At 37.8% G+C, this 26,913-nt stretch overlaps 1 protein-coding gene across 1 annotated transcript in view; it reads right to left on the bottom strand.

The window, feature by feature from the left end:
• POU6F2 (POU class 6 homeobox 2) overlaps positions 1-26,913 on the bottom strand; it is a 404,244-nt gene that overhangs the window by 319,943 nt on the left and 57,388 nt on the right. The window contains exon 2 of the mRNA XM_075061999.1: positions 13,384-13,555. Within this exon, the coding sequence (XP_074918100.1) occupies positions 13,384-13,555 (172 nt within the window). The remainder of the gene's footprint in view (positions 1-13,383; positions 13,556-26,913) is intronic.

The following is a 26,913-nucleotide window of genomic DNA, read 5'->3' as shown; positions in this document are numbered from 1 at the left end:
TTAAACACTGATGGGTGATCCATATCAGTTGACTTGGGCTCGCGGGGCTCAGACTATGGGGCTGTTTAATTGTAGTGTAGACATCTGGGCTTGGGCTGGAGCCTGGGGTCTGGAACTCTCCCTCTTATGGGGTTCCAGAACCAGGGCTCCAGCCTGAGCCTGAACATCTACATCACAGTTAAAAAGCCCCCTCCCCTCAGCCCCATGAGTCCAAGTCAGCTGACACGGACCAGACTCGGGTGTTTAATTGCAGTAGACAGACAGACCTTTAGGGGGCAGATCTTCAACTAGTGTAACTTATCATAGCTACTTTGATTTCTGTGAAGCTATGGAAACTTACCCCAGCTGAGGATCCGGCCCATAGCAGCTATAATATAAATCTTCACTTCGTCTCAATTCTGCACAGTGATATGCTAGTGAAGGCACACAGGTGCAGAGAGCCGCCAAAGAAAGTGGGACGCGATGAGAACAGCTGTATGCACGATCAGAGCCTTCAAGTGTGTTTAAAATTGTATCATCTGTATTCAACTATCATATAAATTACTATTGCATTACACAAAAGTGTGTCTAAATATGTTTTGAAAGGTCTCCCTTTATATATATTGTGCATAAGCCATACAGGACCTACATCTTCAGTCCTTACTCAAGCAAAACTCCATTTGACTTCTAGAGTGAAATCTTGGCTCCTCTGAACTCCTGTTGATTTCAATGGGGCCAAGATACAAGCCCTTCACTTGTGCAGTATCTAAACAACTGGTATTTTTTTCCCTGCATAAATGCTTCTTTTACAACAAAGACAATAATCAGGTCTGGTTGTATTTTAAATCTATTTTAACCATGACTTTTTTTAAAAATAAGAAAGCTAACAGTTTAAAATGTTTTTTGCTGAATATTCAAATGTGTGTTTATTTTGTGCAAACTCATTTAGCACTTTAAAAAAAATCACTTTTTTAATGCTGCAAAAGTGTATTGCTAAATAAACTGACAAAACATCTTGGAAACTAACATAAACGTGCAATTTTAATGCCTCCTAATCACACAAATCAATACAAGATTTTTGTACTTGTGCATGACCTTCTTCAAATTATCCCTCCATTTTGGCTGAATCAGAATGAGCGAAGGCTATTTGATAAAAAAAACACTAAGTGTGTGAAATGAGGGGCCCTCATCGCTTTTGCCAGACTCCTCTTGACAGAATGATGATAGAAGCATCACATCCCTGGGAGAGTAAATGCAAACTGACAAGAGATGAGCCTTTAGATGTTGAATATAATCTTGAATTGTGCTTGAAGTGTCTTATTATCTTGTCTTTTGATGTCTGAAGGGGTGGCTCATTGTTAGAAAAAGGAAAACCCTTGCACATCTTTGCCATCTTTAAAAATTGTTTGGCCTTTAACAACTGCTTTTCCAACTAATGTCCATTTCTCCTGACAATAAATATGGCAGGTCGTCAGCAAGTGACAAACAATTTACTTTACATGCCAGGCTTTTATGGGTTTTGAGAGCTCATGTGGAAGCATATTTTAAAAAAGCACTTGGAAATTAGCACCATTACAAATGTTAAGATGACTGAGATTTTTGTGTGTATATACTGCCACATTGCTATTCATTACTTTTATTTCTTACAGTTTCTGTTTTCAGATCTTGCCTTCACTGGCTTCAGATTGCTGCTAAAGTTCTTTATTTATCATTGACTAAAACAGTCAATGAAAAATAAAGAACAACAAGCAATTTTCTTCTGCCCTAAAAAAAGCTCTATTATGGATACAGTACATGGGTAATGTATACAAAACATAATTATTAATCATAACAAATCAATATCAGTAGTAGTATGTACATTCCAGAGCCTTACATAACTATTTTTTGTTCCTCCACCCAGGTTGATGTTTTTAAACTTAAAAGTTTAATGACAAAACAGATCAATATGATTCCTTAACAATTAAATCACAGGCATGCTGATTTTTCCTGTCACAGAACCAGTTTTGCGAAAGCAGTCAAGTTCTTTTTTTCAGGCCTCTCTCCCTCTGAATCCATAAGAATTCTAAATGGCTCATAAATGGTTACAGGGTTCAGGTTATTGTATCATTATAAAACCATATTGATACATCACAGATGACAAGACATGCAACTCTTGTTACAACCTATTACAACCATCAGAAACATCAGACAAACACTAAACAAAACAAAACAGCGGTAAGCTTACTTTTAGGCAAACTAAACAGTTTTTATCAGTTTTAGCTTGTTTTGAGCAGCTTTGATAAGTCCTACAGTATGAACCAAGGGGTTGCATGAAAAGAAGTGAAGGAGAAAAGGTTGCAGCGGGTTACAAAAACTTTTTTTCCAACTGTTAAATTCTACTCCTGTTGAAGCCAGTGGAATTTTGTCACTGACTTCACTAGCAGTTGGATTAAGTCTAAAAATAGGGGACAAATCCTCAATTAATGTAAACTGTGACTTCAACAGAATGATGACAATTTACACCAGCTGAGAATCTGTCTCACAGGTAGTGATCCTGAAAGGTGAAAAGCACCACTCAAGAGACATGAACCATCCTCAACTCACGTGAAACAACTAGAGCCTGAGAGCACTCCTCTCCAAAATCCAACACCTCAGCTGTGAAGGGCCTTACAGAGGAATGCTGCAATCCTTATTTGTATGATTAATAGAACTTCTCAGACAAGGAAAGGGTTTGCTTCATCTGGCCCTTCTCTTTTATTCTTTATCCCATTAAAACAAAGACACAGCAAAGAGCTAGTAGTACCAACTGATTGAAAGTTTTGGGGCTTTTTTGGTCAGTGACTGTTTTGAGAAGTTTGTTCAGTGTTCTGTATCCAGGCAGCTAAAATAGGAAAAGTCTGAAAGTGATGCATCAAACCCTATAAAACAGAACACCACAAGAATTTCCTTCCTACTTGTCATCCGAAAAAGATTGAAATGACTCATGTGGATGTGTTCCATGATTAAATGTATATACTATGCATATGTGTGTACTAAACAGATCAAATAAATGGGACTAGAAAAAATAACAAAAGATGAAATATTTCCATTTTCAAGATTTTTCCAGTTATAAATTTTATTCTTCCTTTGGAGAAATTTGTGGCTTGCAGTCCCAAATATTATGAGATGCAAGCAAGTATAAGAAAGGAAGAGAAATACCAAGCCTGCACATTTACAAGCACTTTTGAGATGGGACATTTTCTCATTTTCACCTCGATCACTGTTAATTTTGCAATGAAGTTTTTGCTTCTACAACACTTATCCTGAAGTCATTAATTATTTTTAAAAGCTTCGTTATTAAAATCAGATATATCTGCTCTCCCCATACCACAAACTCTATTATGTTATAAACAAGTTTTATCTTTTGCCAATGATAATATCATTTCTGATATTATATATAATTTCCGCCACACAGTGGGACAGATCCTGTTCCCATTCAAGTCAATGGATGTTTTTCATTTGTGAATTATTGGGGGCAGGATCAGATTACCTCACTAGTACATACCTAAACCAGAGCCCAGAATATTGCTATCACAATGTACTGACTAAATAAAACACTTTTATTATAGATTTTAACATGCATAAATGCTAGCCTATTTGGTTAAAAAACCAAAAGGTTCAAAAATGTGTAAATATATATACGTAGGCTCAGAAAGATTAGATTTTTATTGGTAAATGTCAATGTCAAGATGCACACACAAACCAAAGTTATCTTCATTTATCATTGAAATGTATAGATAAGTAAAGTAAGAAAAATGCTGCTTGAGAACTTCTTAGAGTTTGATTTAAGGCTATTTACCATGTATCTTTTGACATCTGATGTTAACAATTTGTGTTTTTAACTGTTATAAAGCTTTAATCTTTTGAATCTTAATGTAATTCTGTAATTGTCTGACCCACCTCCTAATTTCCCACAACTGTGAAAATTTAAATTGATTAAAAATAAAAAATGCTTAAAACCAAACATCGATATCATCTGTCAAAATTATAAAAAAATATAGAAGTCTGTGTACAGCACATTAACACTGGCTAAATACGAGCCTGAGTTGACATACATTTACTCACATGAACAAGTCCCACTGAAGTGAATCTAACTACCTGTGTATGTAATGACTGCTCTTGTGTGAGCTTGCAGGATCTGGCTTCCTATCATTACTCAAATTCTTGAGCAAACATTGTCTTTCTATATGAAATATATGTATAAATACCTATTACTTGCAAAATAAAAAATAAAAACTGTCCAGAGAGGTATTTACTCAAGAGGTTAGAATGAATCTGAATGATCTTTCTTCCTCTCTGGTAAATACTATGCAATATCTAGAGATAATTATAAAAACGTTATGCTAGTATATTAAAAAATGCCTCAAGACATATTTACCATGAAGCAGTTCCAGTTTCTCAGCTGAATAATGCGAGTTTCACATGCTTCTCTGAATATATGAAAAATTATAGTTCTTTATGGTAACAGGCAAAATCCACCGAAAACACTGGGTTTAGACAGGATGATAGTGAGGGAAGAACTTGGCCTATGTATGGGTCATATGCATGCACACACTCTATATTACAATGTATTATAATATAGAGTGTGTGCATATATATGTATATGCATACACACATGCATATACATATATATATATATGCATACACACATGCCTATACATACATACATACACACACAAAATGAGGAAGGAAAGAGATAGGAGGGACAAGAAAGAGGGGAACAAAGTGGAAAGGGAAAGAGAGGGGTTTTTGCTTTGTTTTTACAGGATTGAGTCAGCCTCAGCTTTGCATTTCTTGGCTGTTGTCACCTTTGTCGCAATCTTAATAGGCCAGATCCTTCTTCCAGTATAGGGAAGTGGAACTTTCCCACTGTCTTCAATTGGAGCAGATTGACTCACTGTTAATAATGTTTTAGTTAGTATCTTAAAAAGCATGTAAGAGATTCAAAAAGTAGGTCCATCTGACATATACGGAATGTAGTGAGAAAGGTAAATTACTTAAAATAGCACTGTTAATAATAGCCTTCCGAACTGAAGCATTAGAGTATTTTTCAAGTTACTATTGAAATAACTATAAATTCCACTAAATACAATTTTGTTGAACTATTTCCTCCTATAGTCTTTAAAAAAACACTTTTGCCGCCTTCAGCTATAACACTAGATACCTGTGATAATTAATATTGTTTTATTAATGAATATTGATTTTTCATTTCCTGTTTGCTATGTATAACATTTCAACCATCATTGTGTTTTATACTACACTGTGTTTTAAAAATCATGTTTAAATGATATTCTGGTCACAGTAACTAATATTTTTGTTCATATTACATTAAATAGAAATTTATTTTCTTGGTGTGGCTTTCAGGGATTTATTCTTTCCACTGTAGCATTTTTCTTGCGACAGTTATAAACCATTCAGGATCTAAAATGATAGTTTGCCTTTCAGAGAGTAAAGGACATCTGATAAAGAATTCTTCCCTCTACAAATTCAAAAATAAAAACGGAAATTCATACCACCTTTAAGAATAGACAAGTGGTAGCTTAATGTTAAATAAACATGTTCAGAGGGTTGTATCTTGATTAGGCGGATTCCTCTATCCTTGGAATACTTACAAAGCAAACCCAATTTCAATCTCTCTGAGAAGGGCAAGCTTTCTTTAGCCAGACTGGATACAGTACTATTCTTCTCTAGATGACCTCCACTTTCAAACTAAAAGGGCTTAGTCCTGCTTCTGATAGCGTCAAAACAGTTTCACAACACAGAGCAGGAGATGTCACAGTACAAATCTGCCCTTGTTTCATATTGTTATCGAGTCTGACTTCTATACTGCAAAAGAGAGAAAATAGGAATTTACATCAACAATTATAAATCCATTTTCGCTCAGCATTCCTTTTCTATAAGTGATTTCCCTGTTGAAAACCACAAATTAATAGTGAATGAAATAAATTTTTAATTCTCATTTGCTCTTTATTCATTGCTAATTTTGTGATTTCGCTTTTATTTTTGATGTAATTTTGTCATTTACACCACTGATCTCTTCAGAAATTATTTTTGGAGCCAGTCAAAGTATAATGATTGAACCTGAAAATATATACACAGTAAAGGCAAAAAAAGAGACAATTTTCCCTACCCTCTGACCCCCAACAAAAGAGAGGGGAAAGTCACAAGGAAAAAAAGCTTAGCAAAGAAAAAAAAATAAAACAAAGAAGAGCCACAAGTGTGTCAGGAAAGAACAAAACCTAGGCAGAGAACACAACAAGAAAAATCCAGGGCTACACAGGATTTTAAAGAGAAAAATGATCCACAGGAGAGTGGCAACTGTTACTATGAGCTTCCTACAGCTTTCTCTGCCTTTGGATATTTTAAAAAAAATTTATTAACCTGACAGCAGGAAACTTTATACAGCTTGCCCCCTGACAAGGTGCCAGTTTGGTATAAACATTTTGCTATCTTTTTCTCTAGCATAGGAAAATCAAGAGGGATGTTAAGTGGTGCCATCTGTACATTTGGGCAAACATGATCTCTCCTCTGGCTGGATTGCTCATTCCCATGGAGGACTTGAATGATCATAAGAAGTCCAACAGAAACATCAAATTCTCTTTCCTTTCCTTCATCACGTCTGCTTCCTTTTTAATGTGTGAATGTCTGATGTATTATTAATCTCAAAACATAAACCAGCAAGGTTCTCAATCAAAGGAAATACCAGTTCTCTCACAAATTATCCGTTTACTGTCTAGTAACAACCAAATTCCCTTTGAAACAGCCAGCCACTTAAGTCACTTTTTAAAGGAACAAATTTGTTTGGTATTAATTTTTTTCAAAAAGGCAAAAAAACAAAATGAAAAAAAATCAACTAATTAAGAATGAAACGTTTCAAGATATAAAGTCATTCAAGCTACAATCTATGGTTAAAGTTTATATACCCTTTACTCCTTTTCCCCAGTAATTAATTACAGAGGGTACAAAAACACATTAAAATTATGTGAACCTTGATTCACAAACACAGATGACACATACAAACCTCAGCTAACAAAAGTTTAACAGGACAGTATTATTAATCCACTAGGATTATAAGCATTTCCTGTTAAAAATTTAATTACTCTTTTTCTGTCAAAAGTGATGTTATGGACAGACATATCCAAAGAGCAATAAGGGGATGATCTGTATCCATAAAATCAAGGGAATTAATGATGAAGGCTGAAACTTTTGTTCTTAATAAGCCCAATCTTGCTTCTACTGGACCTAAGGAGAGCAGGATCAGGTACTATTGCATCAAAATCTGCCTTTTTTTTTTTTTAGTATTAAGTACAGTTGTAGGTACAGTAGCTGCCTGAGCTTCTTGAAATACCAAGGATGAGTTAAGGATGGATTTTCACGATTTCCTCCTCCTCAGGGTATTAATAGTCTTAATAGCTTCGTTAGGTTTTAATGGGCAAACATATATTCAATCCCTCACTGACATCCATGGGCACACCACCACAAATCAAGGGAGCATAGTAACCAGAGTCGAAACATTAACATTATTTAAAGATAAAATTAATACACCATAAATCTATTATTTTTTAAATTAAAACTCCATGACTGCTTTTAAAACGTGTTTAAAGAACTGTCTATATATGTACTTGTCCAATATATTCTTTAAAACTAATCTAGTCTGTCCCTTCAATACAGTTTCAAGCCATTATTTTAAGAAATGTTCATTATTTGATCAAAAAATCATATTAAGGTATGTTTTAGAGAGAAGATTTTTGACCCTATGTCATGGCCCAATCCTGCAAACATGCACACCATTAACTTTTCTCATGTAAATAGTACCATTAACATCACTGGGACTCCTTGTGTTAATAAAGATGGCCACACACACACACACGTTTGCAGGATTGGGCCCATATACTTTACCAATTGTAGGAATAGTTGACACAACACCTTACGACAAAAGGCATCAATCCACACTGTAGATATGCTGAATAAAACAATATTAATTGAGGAGAAACCTATAAATGCAGAGTAAACAATTTTCAAAAGGTTGGGTTGCTTCAAATAAGGCTATGTTTTTAATATTGATAGGATCTGGCCCATAATATGACCTATGAGAACAGAAATTTTCACTTAAGAAAACACACACTATACTTTTTTTGGCACTTTTAACACATCAAATTTGTCAAACGGATCTTTCTGAAACTTGCAAAAAAAAATCCTTCTGGACTGAAACCTTCGTAGGCCAAGGTTCTGTGTGCAGGTATATCTTCTGATCAGGTTTTAAATCCCCTTTATAAATAGGGGTTCCAATAGAAATATTGAGATGGACTCTTACATATAATGATTCAAAGGGTGATGCTAGAGTGAAGGTTGCAATTTATCTACAGGCTAGGTACCATATTAATGACTCCAATGTGAGCTTCCTCACAATGACCTCTGCTCTGACCTGCAGAGGCCACTGTCTCAAGGAGTGAAAGACAATTTAGGCTTTCATCCTTTGTATCTGAAATGACTCTTGTGCCATAAATTCTAATCAGGCCAACCTGGATGACAATTTAAAAAATAAATCACATAATGAATGTTTTTTCTGCAAAAGAGGCTCTGAGAAGAGAGATATACAGCGGATTTTCTAGCTAAGCAAAATTACTGTTCTAACTTCTATCTTGCTTCACAAGAACACTGTCACACAGAAGCACACTTACAAGTAAAAATGTAGAAAATTCTAAATTCTGCATAATTATACCATAAAGGAAACCAAAATGTCAAAACTGATTTTCAGTATTTAAAAATGGGAAATTAACAAACACATATATCTATATCTATATCGATAAATAGATAGATAGATAGATAGAAGCAAAGCAAGCCTGAGATTTAACTTGTACAGAATGAAGTGTTGCCAGCAGAAGAAATGTTGGCAATCCATCCTGCAATGTTGCAAAATTAAATAAGCAACATTTATGCTAAATGAGCATTAGGCTTAATCTTGCATTCCATGCAAAATCTCCAATTTCACAGAAAGTTTAGGGTGTGTAAAAACATAAGTGCAGGCCCAAAATGATTAAATTTTTATGTTTGAGTAAGTGATCTTAACGTGCTGTAAATGTGTCCCTGTTGTATCTTCATTATCAGCAACTGAGTTACACCAGGAATGAATCTGGCCCATTAAGGAATTGATCCAACTCCATGAAGGTCAATGGCAATCACTCCATGGACTTCAATGGAACTTGGATTAGGCTCTGTGTTACAGGAAGTCCACAAAGTGACCACCAATGGCTTTAATTGAGTTGAATCAAGCCTGCACATATTATTTTTATGTGCAGTACATATTGCTTCCACATCTCCTCTCTGTATCAACGATTGAAACTGTATAATGCTAATAAGTTTTTATTCCCCGTTATCAGGCTTTTATCAGATGGATTTAAACATTTTACAGAAGTCATCAAGATATTGAATGAACATCTTGCAGGATTTAAATAATTTCAAATCTAATCCTCTACTACTTATTCAGTCTTTACTAAGGCAAAATTCCTATCAACATCAATAGGAGCTTCCTCTAGTAGGGACTCTACTCCAAATTAATGACACAGGGACAAATCCTACAGTGCAACATAAACTTACTTGATTTAAGGACAGCACTCTACCAAAGTAGTCAATGGCTTACTAAACATTCTATGCTTCTATTTGGCTCTTAATATAAAGGAGTCATGACTGAAATAGGAGATAACCCTTCTCCAATATTTCCAAGATTAAATAATATGCCACTTAATATCATGCAAAATTACCTTATTTCATTTTACTCAACACAATCTGGATTTATATCTCATACGTATACTGTAGCTTTTATAACTCTGCAAGTTAAGCAAAATGTTACCTCTGATGTAAATGTTACAGAACACTGAAGTCCTTTTCTGAAATTTTGCACTTGCAGCAGTATCTCTTATCTTGTTTTCCCACTGTTGCTTGACATGATTCAAACATTTAAAGTTTTGCATAAAAGTATTCTCTAAAGATGTCAAAAGTTCATAGATACATAAGCCTATGAGGTCTGGTTTAGGTAAGACAGACAATATCGAAAGATTACAGAACAGACTTTTATTTCTAAAAACAAAAAAAAGCAATGGCATTAGTAACTGGTTTGACCACGAGTTTAAGGGGATACTCTCTCATAAAGACAAAGGTCCATATCCTCAGCCACTATAAATTAGGATGTACACCAGTTAAGGACCTGGCTCAGAGTTTCAGACTGGAATTGCTTAAGATTTGTGGGACAGCTGCCTCTAGTCAGACTTGTGCTCCTGGTGTCTGAAAAGCTGATGCCTTCACCTCCTTTGCCACTGGTGGCAAAGTATACATTTAGGAGATAGGATTAGGCCAAAAATTCACCATTCTTCACATGCCAAAAATGGATATAGTCAATCTTAATCCATCTTCACCACCTGAAACTGAACTTGCTGCTGGAGAAGAGTCATTTCTAATACTAGTTACTCTATGCTCTAGCAAAACAAGATATGAATATCCCTTTCTCCATTACTGTGAGATACTATAATAAGGAGAAAGAGAGAGAGAGTGCGCAATAAGGAGACAGAGAGTGAACGAGACAGAGAGAGAAAGAGAGAGAGTGTGTGTGCAGGCCACAGGTATCTCATCCCCATTATTCCATCCCTAAATACTGTAGAAAATGGGATGTGCATTTTCTGAAACATTCTTGAAGGAAGCAGGTACTTATAACAATAACAACAACAACCACCATGTCTGTCAAAAGAAAACTAGGAAGTAGAGACATTCATAACTGATGCTGAGGAAAACAGTATTTGTGCCTGATCTATTCAAACTATTATAAAATCAGTTACTCTATATGAAAATATGACCCAGGAAATGCGGCTAAGTTTAGCAAGACATGGGAAAATCCAATGCTGGTCATTCGAAGTAAGCTAGTACACACAATTATTCCAAAATTTGAAGACCATCTATGTAACTTTCATCGATGGGCCAGTCTCCTCCCCTCACTTGTGAAAATGCTCCTCCTTACCAGGTATTTGGCAAATGTCCCCACAATGTGTACCAAATGCTAGATAAGAAACTCAGGGAATGCTAATCTTGTTTCATATGAAAGAAAATTATCAGAGAAATAATGCCACTTTTTGCATCAATTTATGCAAATCATAGACACGCAGACTATAAGAGACTGCAAAGTAAGGCCCAGAGTGTGCACTCCTAACATGCCATTCAAATTTGTAAACAGAGAAGCTGCTCTAGAATAGCACAATATTTTGTGTGTCATATTTTTCAAAGAAAGAGGTTAAACACTGAATCACTGAATAAACTGTATTACATCAGCTGAATAACTCCTTTATTTTAAATAAGTTCATCCAGTTTCATCCTGCTGAATAGTCCCATTGTTCTGTCTTTTACATTTCCAAAGCTACAACAACTCATTGGTAAAGGTTACTGCTTAAAGGGAAAGCCCAGACAATGCTACACAGTTCACTTTGAGGTAGTTAAACTATTTGCTTCTACTATTATTTACTTTGGTGATACCCTGTTAGAAGTATGAAAGCAGAGTAGCAGACACCTTAAACTCACAAATAAGTACTCATGCACGGTATGTTCACTTGCATCTTTTTCATTATGGTTTGCAGCTAAGCAAAATTAATCATTTACAATCCAAAAGGAAAAAAGATCATGGCACATTATTTTTACCCTACACAGCAACTACAAGGAAACTACTTCGGTGCTCTTCAATGGTATTTAAACATGCAAAAATGACAACTCAGGAACATCCCTTTATTATAAATCTTACCTAATCTAAAACATATAACATAACTGAACAAAACCAGACTGCAAGACATATTGGTAGTCTCAGGTTAAGTACAAATTTTCAGGATGTTGTCATACCTTGAGATATTTTATATTAATCTCTTGCCATCTAAACACCTGATCAAATAAAATACATGAACATTATTTAAGATATTTAGATCACCACGCACAAGTATTAGCCTTCTGAATTTTAGACATCACGATTCTTCTCTTGATGAAATGGACTAAAATGATTATTATATGGAATTTGAACATTCAAATTGCTTACGGAAATTCTGTTTTCCATGGAAACAAAAACAAAATATTGGGGGGGGAGGTTCTTAAAACTGTGTGGTTATATTCCATAATGGTCACTACTGTATTCTAGAAATTAAAATGTGAAGGTTTATTTCGCCCTCTCTTGAATTAAGTTACTTAATAAAACATTCTGCAGAAGATGTGTAGCTTCTAATAATATTAAAGGATGCCTTTTCAAAAGAAAATTGCACATATTTTTTGTAAAGATCATTTTGTAGTTTTTCCTATTAGATCTAGGGTATAGACATCTGAACATTGCTACAGATTCTGTACAGATCATGAAATCATAACTTGAATCTCAGAAAATGGGCTCTCTCTCTCAAAACTGCATTTCCTTGTAAACAAAATCTTTTCCCCTTAAAGTTCCAGCTATGAGAATTTGTAAAATGTAAGAATGCACTCCATTCCGTCTAAGAATTGTATATAGTCACAAATGGATAGAATTAAAAGGAACTCTTTCAGGAGCAATTGCTCTAAAACCAAAATGTCACTATGTACCATGTAGTGCTGCTCCAGCACAGACATCTATCAACATCTATCACTCAAGCATGCGCCTCAATTACTCCACTCCCTTTTCTGATTAGAGATCACAGTTGCTTGAGTTGGCTTACAGGGTGTCATCTGTTTGAATGACAGATGTCTATTCTGGAATGCCACTCTCACTGCTCTCATTTTGGATATGAAACAAATACACCTGAAAGGCTGTGTTTTCATGAGCCATCAGATACAGTGTAAAAATGTATTTTCTCCCTCTATATCCTTTGGAAGCAAAATTGTAGTTCTAATTTCAATTGTGAAAATATTATACCTGAAAGCAATCCTCACTGCATCCTTTGTTTACTTAATATACAATGTTTTCTATGGGCAATTTTCAGTTCTCTTCTCTCCTAGCTTTCACTTTACTAGATATAATGACACTCTTTAGTTTACTTCCTCAGAAGAGACTGTGAAAAACTGAAATTCTGGAGTCAATACTTAGGCAATAAATGTCAATAAAAGATCACAACCAAGCAGGATCGTTTATTTGTGTTTATATTTGAGACCGTTAAGCAAGAGGAAATATGCAGTGCCTACAGCTTGCACAGAATAAGTTCACTGTTGACAAAAGTTTTCAGGACATGACGCTGTCATTCTGTTACCCAGTTGAAAGTCAGAGCATATGGCTGTACACCTGCAGACTCCAAGCTACTCCCTGGCATTACAAGAAAATTAAGCTAATAAAATAAAGGGGGGGGGGAATTGCTCTTCCGGACAACATAGTAACACTGAAATGAAATACCTAGACAGACTTACCGAAGAGCTTGCTGGGAGCGTCCTCGCTGTCATTTGATTCCACAGGCGCAAGTAAGGGCTCATTCAGCTCGTTGTCTGAAGTAGCTGCCTTGTCCTCACCTCTCAACTCTGCATTCATTTCACTCCGCAGTGACAGCAAGGGCTTACTGACTTGTCCAGCTATCATTGGATCCTAGGATGGGGGGGGGGAGAATGAGGTGGAAAAAAAGTGGCAGCTTTGGTGCGCGTATAGTCGCTCCCACTCCCCCCTCTCTCTCTCTCACACATACACTCTCTTATCTCTTGCTGCTCCCGCTGTTATTGCTGGCTGCAGTCAAGTGAAGAGCTATTACAGATCCAATGAGTTTTCCATTACTCCCCACCCTATTAAAGCTCAGCTAGCATGTGAGAGATTCAGGAGGCTTTGGAGAAAAACTTCTATGAAAGCAACATAAGCAACACAGCTTTAATTGTGGGATGTGGGTTTTTTGTATGTGTGTCTGTATGTATGTTTTTACACCTCCCTCTTTTCTTAACATGGTAAGAAAATAAAATCGCTGCAAGAGTGCTTCAACAACACAGAAGAGTAGCACCTGGTGTATGGTCCAGAGGGATTTAAAGAAGCATCATCACTTGAATAGCATTAACCAAATCATACACAACAATATTCATCATTCCAATGTTTTAGTGAAAATACAAAGCAACAAATAGCCATTTTATCATATACATTCAATACAGATATATTTGTTCTAACTATTCTTGCTTTTGGGATACTTTGCTCCAAAAGCCCATGAACACGTTTTTAAAAAGCAATATATACAGATATAAATTTTTAAAAGATAAAATCAGTGAAGATACTTACACACAGTGTTTGCAATTATTCTTGTATTTGGGACATTATACTCCCATAAAAAATTATATATATTAGTTAAATTGGTTCTTGATGATTCGGATCTGTTTTATCTTCAGCTCATTCAGAGGGCATTTTGGGGTCAGATATTATTTCCAAGTGCACTCTATTATTCCATTTGCAAACTAAGATGTGTAATATTGTTACAGCTCAGAAACCAGACTCAAAAGCAAAAAAAGAAAAGAAACAAGTGACCTTATTGCACTATCTAGCAGCTATTTATTGCAGAGTTCATGCCTAAATGGTTCTTATGCAGAGAACAGGTGACCAGCGTGCAAGTAGGTTGGTTAGCATGTTCCCTATGTCCCATCATCACATTGGTCGATGTTTGCCTATGGGTTTTTTTAATGTATTCATGGCTGAAAAGTGAATTTGATATGACACATGATAATCTATGAAAATGTTAATCAATACAAATAGTTTAAGCTGTCATCAAATGCACTTCTTTAGTCAATACTCATATCGCTGAAAACAATGTCACTGTCACCAGGGCTTAATTTGCACAGCACTTAAATATTGGACTCTGTGCATCAATGCACTCCTCTTCAAATACTGTAGGTAAACACATTTTCTCCCTATTTAAGGCTGAAGCACTCAGCACGCATTTAGCTGAGCTGAATCCTCCCTTTTGAATACCTTGATAGGTCCACTGGAGGGCAAAATTAATACTTAATTGAATCTCACAGTCATCAAAATAATCAATACTTTTTTATTATTTATTCTTTACAGTCTGTTGACTGTTTCAAACCTCTGAGGGAATGGTGGAAAGGATTCATGGCTTTGAAACACTGTCATTTAACAAAGTAATTTTCAGTGGGGCATTAGGGGTTGTGAAACATATAATAAAACAAAAATGGTGGCTTATAATAGGAAGAAAGAAAAGAATTATATTTCTGCCATCTAACAAAACAGGATAAATAAAAAAGCAAGTGCAGGGAGAGGGAGAAAGGACGGGGAGAGGGAGAGAAAGACTGGCTTTTGAAGGGTTTTATCATATCAAGAGCAGAGCTGAGCTTTCATAATGCTGACATTTCTCATCCTGACAATCCTAAACAAGTGGAAAGGATGAGATCGCAGATATCATCTTTCATCACATTCCCCAGCTTAAGAACCAACATGACAGCTTCTCTCCCCTTTACACTGTTAATTACTAAATAAAATACTGCTCTCTGTCAGCATTAGATTATTGCAGATAGCATCCACAAACATTACTCCATTGTGTTTTTTTTAAACCAATGATACCTACCTTGAACTCTTCAGAAAATAAATTGGGCTTGTGTCTACATATTGTAAATATATGAAATATAATCAATTTAATCAATGCAGTCAATCCACATTGTCAGGCTAAATGGCAGGTGATTTATTAACATTTAATTTACTGTATTTCTTAGCTGGTAAGAATCTGAACATGGATTAGATATTTTGGGGGAGGAAACCCAGACGTTCATAGATTTTTTGTTGTTGCTAATTTTATAAAAACAAGTTATACCATACACTTATTCTGCATTATATACAACAGCTGCACCTTTATTTTTATATGCCATATAAAGTATTTCTTAGTTGATTCTCAAGTGAAAGGTCACCTGAGGAAGTAGGATACACTGTTTCAAAGTGTTGGGTGATAATTCTGTCCTCAGTTACATCTGTTCAACCCCACTGGGTTCAGTGGGATTGCTCAGGTTTAATCCAGGACAAAATTTGAGTGTATCATCAAAATGCTTTTGGGACAAGCTAATGTTGCCCACAGGTCCACACTGCTTATCTGAGGATTGCCAACAATTTAGGGAAGAGACCTGAGCCAGTGGTTTTCCAGATGAAAGTTATGAGGTACGAAATTTTCAAATTGAGTTTATAAAGAGTGGGATGGAGAATAATAAGGAAAATATCATAATGTCATTGGGCAAAATCGACCCCACTGAAGTTATTGGCAAAGCTCTCATTGACTTCACTGGGATCAGGATTTCACCTACTCTGTACATCAATGGCACACCCTCAACCTGGAATAATGTGTTCATTCTGGTTACCACTTTTCAAAAAGTTACAGCAGAAAGAGAGGGGGCTCTGAGATGTATGATGAGAGATTGAAGAGATCGGAACTGTTACCTGAGAAAGATGATATAAGACGGGACATGATCAAAGTATACAAAATAATAATGGACAGAAGGTAGATCAGGAATTACTCATCCTGTCTCATCTCACAAGAACAAAGAGAATAAAACTGAAGTGTAGCTGAAGTGTAGCAAATTCAGAAATGATGAAAGGAAATCGTTTTCCACACAAGGTATAATTAGCCTGTGGAATGCATTGCCACAAGGTATAGTTTGCCTGTGGAATTCATTGCCACAAGGTATCGGAGACCAAGGATTTAGCAAGTTTGAAAAAAGATTAGACATTTATATGGCTAACCGGAATATTCAGAATTCTGATAATTATCATTGAAACAGAAGATTTAGAAACAAAAGTCAATGGACTGTCTAAATGTGAATTGACAACTCCTACCCTGGTCTGTAGTGCAGCCCCCAGTTTGCCTCTGAAGTAGCCTTGCCAACTGGTGCACAATTCATGACCTTTTCCATAAGCATAGAGGGTGTGCAGGGGTTTGCTCCAATGGCAGACCCCTCACACAGCCCTTAGGTAAGTCTAGACAAGGCTTAAATGAAAAAAAGGGTAGAGTGATGAGTGCAGGAAGGGAGTTATGTGAAAATTTGTTTTAAATTTTAATTAACAGATATTATTTCTGCTCCAAGTTGTTCTCAGGCATTTAATCAAATCACACTGCATTTAATCAAATGGAAATGTGCCTCTCTCATAGTGATTTTAAAGAAGGTTAAATACCATTATGATGTTATCTGTTACAAGATCAAAGTAAAAGTAATATATGCAACAAAAGCAAATCCTAATTCTCATACACACTAATTGGACTGCGTGATGCAAAACCCTATGGAGGCCTGAGAGGTAAGATGATAACTCGTTTCGTAAGTTACTCTATGGCTGTTGTTACAGCCTCAAAGTTGCAGGAGACTAGTCTATAGCTCCTGTCCTTTCCATGGGGAGAGTGGCCATAGCCACACATTCACCAGCCCATTCCTCCTTTGTTTTGCACAAAGCCCCCAGCTCCATGGGCTGTGCCCCGGAACACAGGGAGTCCATGCACAGCAAATATCTATGGTGTGTCAGGGACCTGGGTCCAATGCATCGGTGCCCAGCATTCTGCCCCACACAGTGCAATCAAAGTGGACCAGGATTCCTTACAGTCATGGAGTTTGTGCTGGAGGAGCAGGCAGGATTTGCTCCCAAATGTCTTTGGACGTTACTTCCATTCTTTTTCTTTCGAAGGTTACAGGATAATGTTACACCGTACAACCTAACACAGGAAACTGTATAGAACACAAAACACACCATGTGCTGTATAGTAAGTTTTAGCTTTCCATAAACAAAACTGGAAAACCCAGGAACGTAAGATGAAGCAGCATAAAGTGCTTAGTACATGGAATAAGAAGGCAGTAAAGAATAAAGTGGTTATAGTTCTACTGAGGAGATCTGCTATCATCATTCCCTTTTTTTAAATAAGGTAAATATTAAAATTTGCTTTGACTACATTCTGCCCTTATTTTTAAACTATTTGTTTTATATTTCTATTCATAAGTTCAAAAATCCTTTAAAAGTATAATATTCATCATTTCCTTATAACTTACACAGCTCCATCAATTTACAATATCTGTATTAACTTTTACTCAAAAAAACTATTCTATTTTAGAGTCTTACTTGTCACAACAATAAAGATGAAGTCCCTGTTTGCCTCAGAAGTTTTAAAAGCAGCAGCAAAGACTTTGTATTTAATAAACCAATAGCCACAACCATGACAATTAAAACATGTTTGTCATTAGGTTAAAAACTCATATAATGTAAAAATAATCCTTTAAAAAGAGATATATCTCACTACTTGGTAATCTAACAGGAAATATAATATACTCTACTAAGGCCCTGTGCCTGCAATGAGCTCTGTCTGGGACATACTCAGGAGAATTATTTATTTTGACACAACAGCTCCCAGAAAACCTAGGAACATCTATGCACAAAAAATGTAGCACTTAAACTATACAAAGCACTACTGCCCTCCTCATACAGACATTGGTACACCAATCATACTAGCATAGCTTATTCCCTTCCTATCCAGAAATAAGCTATCATAATGTCAGGCATCTTTAAACTTGTATAATTGTGTCCACATTAGGGGTTGCCCCAGGATAACTATTTTGATGGGGAAAAAATCTCACTCCTAATTAAACCAGTTTTACCAGCAGAGAATCTTTGTGTAAAATAGGCCTCAATAATGTTAGCAAGTGACAATGACTAATGTCTTCACTGGGACATGAATGGCTAAAATTCCACTTAATGAGAATTTGGAAGGGGTTCAGTCATTAAATGGTTTATTATCAGGTGTTAAATAGGTGCACCATTCTGAGCACAAGTCATTGAACTTACAGCCAGAAGGGACCACCAATATTTTAATACAGTAATCGTTAAATAAAATTAAGAAATAAAGATCAAATTCCAAATAAAATATACAATAAATATGAAAACCAGTAAATCTTTATGCCTGTATTTTAATCAGTGCATTATTTTATCTCATTAGTGTTTTCAGAATGTATTTTATATGGTATATTAATCAGGACAGCTGAAGTAGATAGCCTTGGGTAAAGGCTATTTCAAGATTGGGATAACTGGGTTGACAAGATTTTCACCAGGGTTTATTTTATAAATGTTGTCTAAGGAGAAGATTAATTTAACTGGTATTTGACATAATTTACTAAAGCTTTTAGTATCTCATTTTCCCTTGATACACTTGCAACCTAGTATCATGGCCATCACCTTATCACTACTAGAGGTACCATAATGATACATTCTTTTACAAATAAGAGCACCTCTTACTGGACACTTCTGCAGTTGTCACCTCCTGCTGCCCTAAATGTTGTTTTGTCTGCTACTGCCACTTTATCACTGGTATTCTTTCTCTGACACGTCCAAAACTATAACTACGAAATCCATTCTAAGACAATTTTATTCAACTTCAACACCCTCCCACAAATTGCAACTTGCTATCTATCCTTCCTTTATTCAGCAAAGCTATGGAGAACATCATCTTCTCTAATCTCTCTCTACACACCACCTTAACCACTTTTAGCCTGATGTAAAATAAGCATGACTATTGATATTGGGTTTATGACCTTCCCTCTTGGGCACAAATCTCTCTCTTTACACTCACATTCGATTTTCTTAAAACTCTCATTGCTTTCAACCATTCTCTGCTTTTATAGCGCCTTGAGTAAGATGTTGATGTCTCCAGTATGTTCACCTTCTGATCTGAATTGTACTTTTCAAATGATATCCTCTTTAGTTCTATTGAAGGCTTTACATTAATTAACTTCTTGTCTCCTCCACTATGGAAATTTTCAAGTTTATTTTCTTCTTCCTTTTTCCATCTCCCCTTTCTCTGAAGTTTCTCTTTATAAGCTTCAATCTTGGTGTCATTTTTCTGCAGATGATGCTCAACGGTGCATTAAACATCCTGCCTATAGTTAAAGGTGTGTCTGGTTAGAAGTAATTTTTAAAAGACTCATTTCCCAACAGTACCCATGATGCTAAAAATACCTCAGATTATTTAAACTGAACAAATTTTAGAAGTCTAATTTACTTTTCACCATTCAGGCTGTTAAAATCATAGAATATCAGGGTTGAAAGGGACCTCAGGAGGTCATCTAGTCCAACCCCTGCTCAAATCAGGACCTAATCCCCAAGTAAATCATGTTTGTTTCCTTTGTCCATTTCTCTTAGCTTAGTCAGTGAAAATAGATGAGTTCATTTCACTTTTGTTTTTCCAGGCAAAATCCTTTTTCATAAACAAGTAAAATCCTCATAGTCCTCATTAACTAGTAAAATACTGCACATTTTGGATGCAAAGATTGCTAGTGAATGTTTATTTGTCTAAAATGCAGTTTCTATTGGAAATTATCTTGGAAACATTACTTTTTGCCTTATACTTTTTAACATCTTTTAAAAAATGTACTTTGAGTTAAATTTGACTTGGCATTGTCCCTTTAAGTGCTGTTTCAGTACAAGACGGACTTTGACCTTGCCTTCAATAATAAAAAGCACAGCAGACACACATTAAAAAAAAAAAAAAGAACAATTCCCACCTCCCACTCCCCACCAATGAGAGTAAGTGTGAAAGACAGAATCCCACATGACAGATGTTACTAAACTCTGGAATGCACTCAGATACCATGGTGGTGGGCACAAAATAAGAACCTGAATACAAGTGTAGTAATTAAGTTCTAGTTCAAAATATAATATAAATCCACTCACACATATTAAATCTCCTAAACCAGCTGACAATACCAGTGGCATCCTATGCTGAATAAGATGTGAATAGTGATTCCACAACATGCAGCACTGTTGAGGAGAAAAGTTAACTTGCTAGAGAAGACAGCTCTGATCCCAGCTCCAGAGCAGCGAGATGCAGAAAGAACTCATGCAAATGAATTCCCTATCTTCTCACTCTCCACAATACACCCTATCTAATCTTCACCGTGGACCACACAACCTGTAGGAATCCCTTGCCATGACATACTCCTAATGGCCCAGATGTTTTACTTCCAATGCTGTCCCTACGGAGTTGAGGTTACTACTCCTCTCACTGACTGCTGGTAGGAAGAGGAAACAGCTCTAGACCTGGCGTCCAGTTACCTGGGCTACACTTTCTTATTTAATTACAGTATTTAGGAATAGAGAGCATTGTCATGCCCTATCCCAATTATTAATCTTCCTCCTCCAGTATGTACCACTCCGTCCCTCCAGTTGTGAGGTGATTTATTCTTGTGAGGTACATAAGGTTATCTTCCTCTCCTGAGCTAGAAAGATCATTTTAGTAGGACCAAGGCCAAAATATTCAGATCTTGGAGGCTTGCATAGCTTCTGTAGGCTGACAGCCAGAGAGACTATTATTCTTTTGAACGGTCACACTCATCAACATTCCTGAAGTGCCCCATGTTATCCCAATTTTCTTGAGTCCCACATACCAAGCAGCTGCCTCTCTGCTCTGGAAGCTCTGTGCTGAGAGGAGTTTTTCTTGTGGTCTTGCCTTCTTTCAACAGGGACTGCTCTTGTGGATAGGGTGCAGGCTTTTTCTATATTCTCACAGTCCCCTTACGGGTTCCTTGCTGCTCTGCACATGTCTCTCATTGGGCTACCAAAAGTCAGATCTCATTTACATAGCATCACATCTTTTGGGGCAGGCCTGCTATCCTGCTTCTGCTCACTCCATTTCCTCAAAGGTATCTGCCTCTCTTATCACTCCTGAATTCTTCCCCTGTATCCCCATCTCTCTCATTCCATTTCCTTCAGGTCTTTGAGCCCCACAACTCCAACTTTACCTCACAAGCTACTACTCTCCAGGCTCTTCTCTGCCCCATCCTGCTGTCACGCTTGCCCCTTTCCAAATCTCAGAGTCTCCATTAGAAATGCTGCTCCTAATCTTCCTTCATCTTGCTCTGTCCATGCTTCCCCTTGTTTCTCATGTGATTCCCAGACCCTCTTGTCCTACTGTGCCCCTCACCCAAGTCCCCTTTGTCCTCCTGGTCAACTCCCTCCTTTCCTTCCGACACCAGCGCTCACCAGTCCATCCTCCAGCTCCTCCTTTCTCAGGAATAGGAGGAAATGGGGGTAGAAACTGGAGTGAGTAACCAGTAGGGGAAGTGAGGAGGTGTGCACATCTACACTATCCTCCTACATGCTAGGCATTGGTGGGGGAGAGAGGCCTCTACCAGGCAGGAAGTTAAAGTTGGAAGAAATTTGGGTAGCTAGCAAAGGAAGCTAGAAGTGACAGCTGGGAGACCAGGGAGCAGGAAAAAAGTTTGGAAAGCCAGAGCCTCAGACCACACGCCAGAGCAGAGGTGGGCAAACTATGGCCCGGCCCCTAAGCTCCTGGCCCAGGAGGCTCGCCTCTGGCCCCTCCCCTGCTATCCCCTCTCCCCTGAAGCCTCAGCTCGCTCGCTCTGCCACCGGCACAATGCTCTGGGTGGCGGGGCTGTGAGCTCCTGGGGCAGCGCAGCTGCACAGCCCGGCCTGACTCAGTCTCTGTGCTGCGTGGTGGCGGTGGCGCAGCTGTAGCACTGCCAGCCACCAGTACTCTAGGCAGCGAGCAGGGGGGGGTTGGATAGAGGGCAGGGGAGTTTGTGGTGTCGATAGAGGGCGGGGGTGTGGAGAGGAGTTGGGGCAAGGAACAGGGGGTTGAATGGGGGCAGGGGTCCCAGGGAAGCAGTCAGGAAGGAGAGGGGGTGGATGGGGTAGCAGGGGGCAGTCAGGGAGTTAGGAGGCAGTCAGGCAGGGGTTCCGGGGAGAGGCCATCAGGAATGAGAGGAGGGGTTGGATGGGGCAGTGGGAGGTCCGGGGGCGGTCAGGGGACAGGGAGTGGAGATGTGTGGATACAGCAGGAGTCCTGGGGGGGCCATCAGGGAACAGGGGGGTTGGATGAGGCAGGAGTCCTGGAGGAGGGGGGGCATATAGGAAGTGGGGTCGGGCCACGACCCCCTCCCCTAACTGGCCCTCCATACAATTTACGAAAGCCAATGCGGCCCTCAGGCCAAAACGTTTGTCCACCCCTGCGCCAGAGGCAATACAATGGAAAGGAAACAAGCAGGGGGATACTCAGCTGAGCCAACATGCAAGCACTGGGACTAGAAGCCTGACTCTTCCACAGAACAAATTTTTGTAGTGAGGGTGCTGCTGATGGAATACATGGAAACCATGTAGTTGGCAATTTTTATTGCTATTTCAAGCCAGGGGTTGTGACAGCACCCCCAGCACCCCTAGTTCCAGCACCATTGCTCTTCAACTCACGTCACCATCACTCAACCTAAGCTGGGAGGACGGGGGAGAATCTGGAGAATTATAAAGAGCAATGGGGAGAATTCAGTTAGTAACCTGAGGGGGAAGGGAGAAGTAATGCCAAACATAATAGACCTTCTAGAAAACTGGATCTGTTTTGTGGCCCAATTATAAACAAACATATTAAAATTAACCTAAAATTCACAAGAATGCGTATGCACTACCTTCCAATGGCCCTTTCAACCACAGCTTATTTGATGATTTATTTGAAAATTTTTCCTTACCAGGATGGCAACTATGGATTCTGCCTTCAGTAAACATGTGATCAAGGATGTTTATGTACTTATTCATCATTCCTCGAAAAAATTACCTATTCTATCCTGATATAATAAACAGGTGCCACAGTTGTCAGGAACGATTGAATAAATGGGCTTTGTTACCCAAAACAGAGGCCTCTCACTTGAGTTAAAGTGAGTAAGCATCAAGCTGTTATAGTCTCAGGGTCAGCCACTGCTAGGAGACATGATCCTCTGTATCAAATCAGAGCATTACTCTCACATGAGTGATCTTACATTGTATCCTGGTGGCTCTGTGGAACAATTTGGTTTGAGGGTTTTGTTTGCTTGTTGTTTGGTTGATTGATTTATCTTTTGTGGCCTGTGCACAAGGTCTCCTGGGTTTGGATTCATCGTCCCTTTAGTCCATCCTAGACCATACACTTATGTCCCAGAAACATTAAGAATATTATCTCTGCCTCAAGTAATTAGGTCACCTGCCCTTTGTTTCTGAGGAACTGCCCCTTTGGAACCAAGAACTACAAAGCATCCAGGGATGACTAGTGCTAGTCTTTCCTGAGGGAAAGTTAGGTCACCAGTATTGCCAACCCTGATTTCTGAACATCAGAAATATATACATATAAGTGATTTTTTCTTTTTGCGGTCTGTTTTTTGAAATTTTTGGTGCACTTGGGTCACCTTCTTAAGCTTTTCTCCATGAAAAATGAAACCTGAGATTCTACCAAAATTACTGGATCTGGGGCATCAAGAAACACCACATATAAGACTTGCACTAAATTTTTGAAATTTGGTCATACAAGAAGCATGCCGAGAAGAAGAGAGGAACACTAGGAATAGCTTGTCTAGATGCTGCAAGAGGAACTCAGGACATCTAAGAGATCTATCTAGTATGGCCGGCTGGAAAACCAGAATTCCGTTTTGCAAAAAGTGTCAAGTGTTTTGAAACTTGGTTCTATTCTGCATCAAAATTAAACTGAGATCTTTCTAAATTATTCACAAAAACACATGAGAGCCCCACCGCAGAACAGCCAATACCTCAGGTTCAAGTCCTAGATCTGACTCAATCTCTCTCACTCAGTGTTTCCTGCTCTTCCACTTGGTATAAATAATTCAATATTCATCTTACCAGAGACAGACAGAGAAACTCCCTCAATAACCCAGCGGTTAGGGCACTCATCCAAGATGTGGGACACCCAGGTTCACCAAGTCTCTGCTTTGAATCCCAGGTGAGTACACTAACCAAGTTTTTGGTTATTCCGGTGCTGGGGAAGGGAAGTGTCCCTCTCTGTTTTTGACCAGAAATTCCCTTGGACTAGAGAAATCTACCCAACAAAAGTTTTGTTGAAACCAATATTCTGTTTCTACAAAATATTTTGGTTTTGATGAATCAGCGTTATTCAACAACATGATTTGTCAAAACAAAAGCCAACCAACTTTATTATTTAGTACTACCCAGGTGTGAACACTGCTTTTGCAAACAATTCACACCCCAATCCAAATCATGTTTGAAGCTGCTTTTGCTGTTCTTGTGCATGACTCAAAAATCATATGCAAGCAGGACCTACTCAACTCATTTTTATATAGACAATCAGGCCTTAACCAAAACACCCTATCCAAAAACTGTTCAAGAATCCAAATCCAAATCCAAGTTTTACAGCTGGTTTCTCAGTCAATAATGTGTGAAAAGGCATGGATCTACTCATCCCACCTGTGGAGGACTTTGAAATTTGAATCCCAGTTTTGGAACTCAGGCCCAACTCTGGCATTTAGTACTGTTGATGTGATTAAATAAGTTGTCTTCTCTTGGAAGCTGCTCTTAGTCTGTCTCAACCTGCACGTCTCACTATACTAATACGCAATGCAGAAGTCACAGGGGAAATACTGAAAGGCATTGCTCTCATAAAGTTGCCCTTCCTAACCCTCTGCAGCTAGTGGAGAAGCACAAACCTACACTTTTTCATTTCCTTTTCTATACTCACCCTCTTTACAGTAAATTATACCAGAACAATGTCTCTTTGTGGAAGTATGAGACTGAAATCTTCATCTGATTTCACAGCCACACACATTTCCATGTTCAAAGACAAAAGGCACCACTTTTACTTCAGTTTGCTTAGGAATGAGCATTCCAAATCTTTTCTTCTATGCTGGGTCTCATGTCTGACACCAAAACCTGCTTAGAACTGCTAAACACACTTAATACTGCAACAAATACTGCAAAGCAATAACACCATTCTTTTTGTATTTCTAAGCCTTTCCCATTTATAAAATGTGTGAAACTTTTATTTATTTGTTTTTTAAAAAATCTTTGTAGTTGGTGTTCGGGGTAACTTTTCTTGGTAGCAGGTCTATATCAACAGTTGGATTCCACAGTTTCCTTTTCCTATCTCAAAATATTAATTCATAATTAAATATTTATTTAATTGAATTTAATATACACCTCTACCCTGATATAATGTGACACGATATAACACAAATTCGGATATAACATGGTAAAGCAATGCTCTGGGGGGGCAGGGCTGCGCACCCTGGCAGATCAAAGCAAGTTCGATATAACGCGGTTTCAGCTATAACACGATAACATTTTTTGGCTCCCGAGGACAGCGTTATATCGGGGTAGAGGTGTACATTTACCTGTAGTGCAACTTTATAGGGGTGACCAAATCATCTGCAAGGGCACTTGCTTTTGTTTAAGAAGTTTAGGCTCATTGTGATAGGAAACAAAGGGTAGGAATAAATGGTCAGTTTTCAGAATGGAGAGAGGTAAATAGTGGTGTCCCCCGGGACTCTGTACTGGGCCCAGTCCTATTTAACATATTCATAAACGATCTGGAAAAAAGGAGTAAACAGTGAGGTGATAAAATTTGCAGATGATACAAAACTACTCGTGACAGTTAAGTCCCAGGCAGACTGCAAAGAGCTATGAAAGGATCTCACAAAACTGGGTGACTGGGCAACAAAATGGCAGATGAAATTTAATGTTGATAAATGCAAAGTAATGCACATTGGAAAACATAATCCTAACTATAAATATACAATGATTGGGTCTAAGTTAGCTGTTACCACTCAAGAAAGTGATCTTGGAGTCATTGTGGATATTTCTCTGAAAACATCCACTCCATGTGCAGCGGCAGACAAAAAAGCAAACAGAATGTTGGGAATCATCAAGAAAGGGATAGATAATTAGACAGAAAATATCATATTGCCTCTATATAAATCCATGGTACGCCCACACAGTGAATACTGCATGCAGATGTGGTCACTCCATCTCAATAAAGATATATTGGATTTGGAAAAGGTTCAGAAAAGAGCAACAAAAATGATTAGGGGTATAGAACAGCTTCTGTATGAGGAGAGATTAATAAGACTGGGACTTTTCAGCTCAGAAAAGAGATGACTAAGGGGGGATACGATAGAGGTCTATAAAATCATGAGTTGTATAGAGAAAGTAAATAAGGAAGT

Source organism: Chelonoidis abingdonii, chromosome 2 (genome assembly GCF_003597395.2).
Source record: "Chelonoidis abingdonii isolate Lonesome George chromosome 2, CheloAbing_2.0, whole genome shotgun sequence".
NCBI classification, from domain to species: domain Eukaryota; kingdom Metazoa; phylum Chordata; order Testudines; family Testudinidae; genus Chelonoidis; species Chelonoidis abingdonii.
Note: the sequence above shows the minus strand (reverse complement) of the source record. Positions and strands in the feature narration are given on the sequence as shown.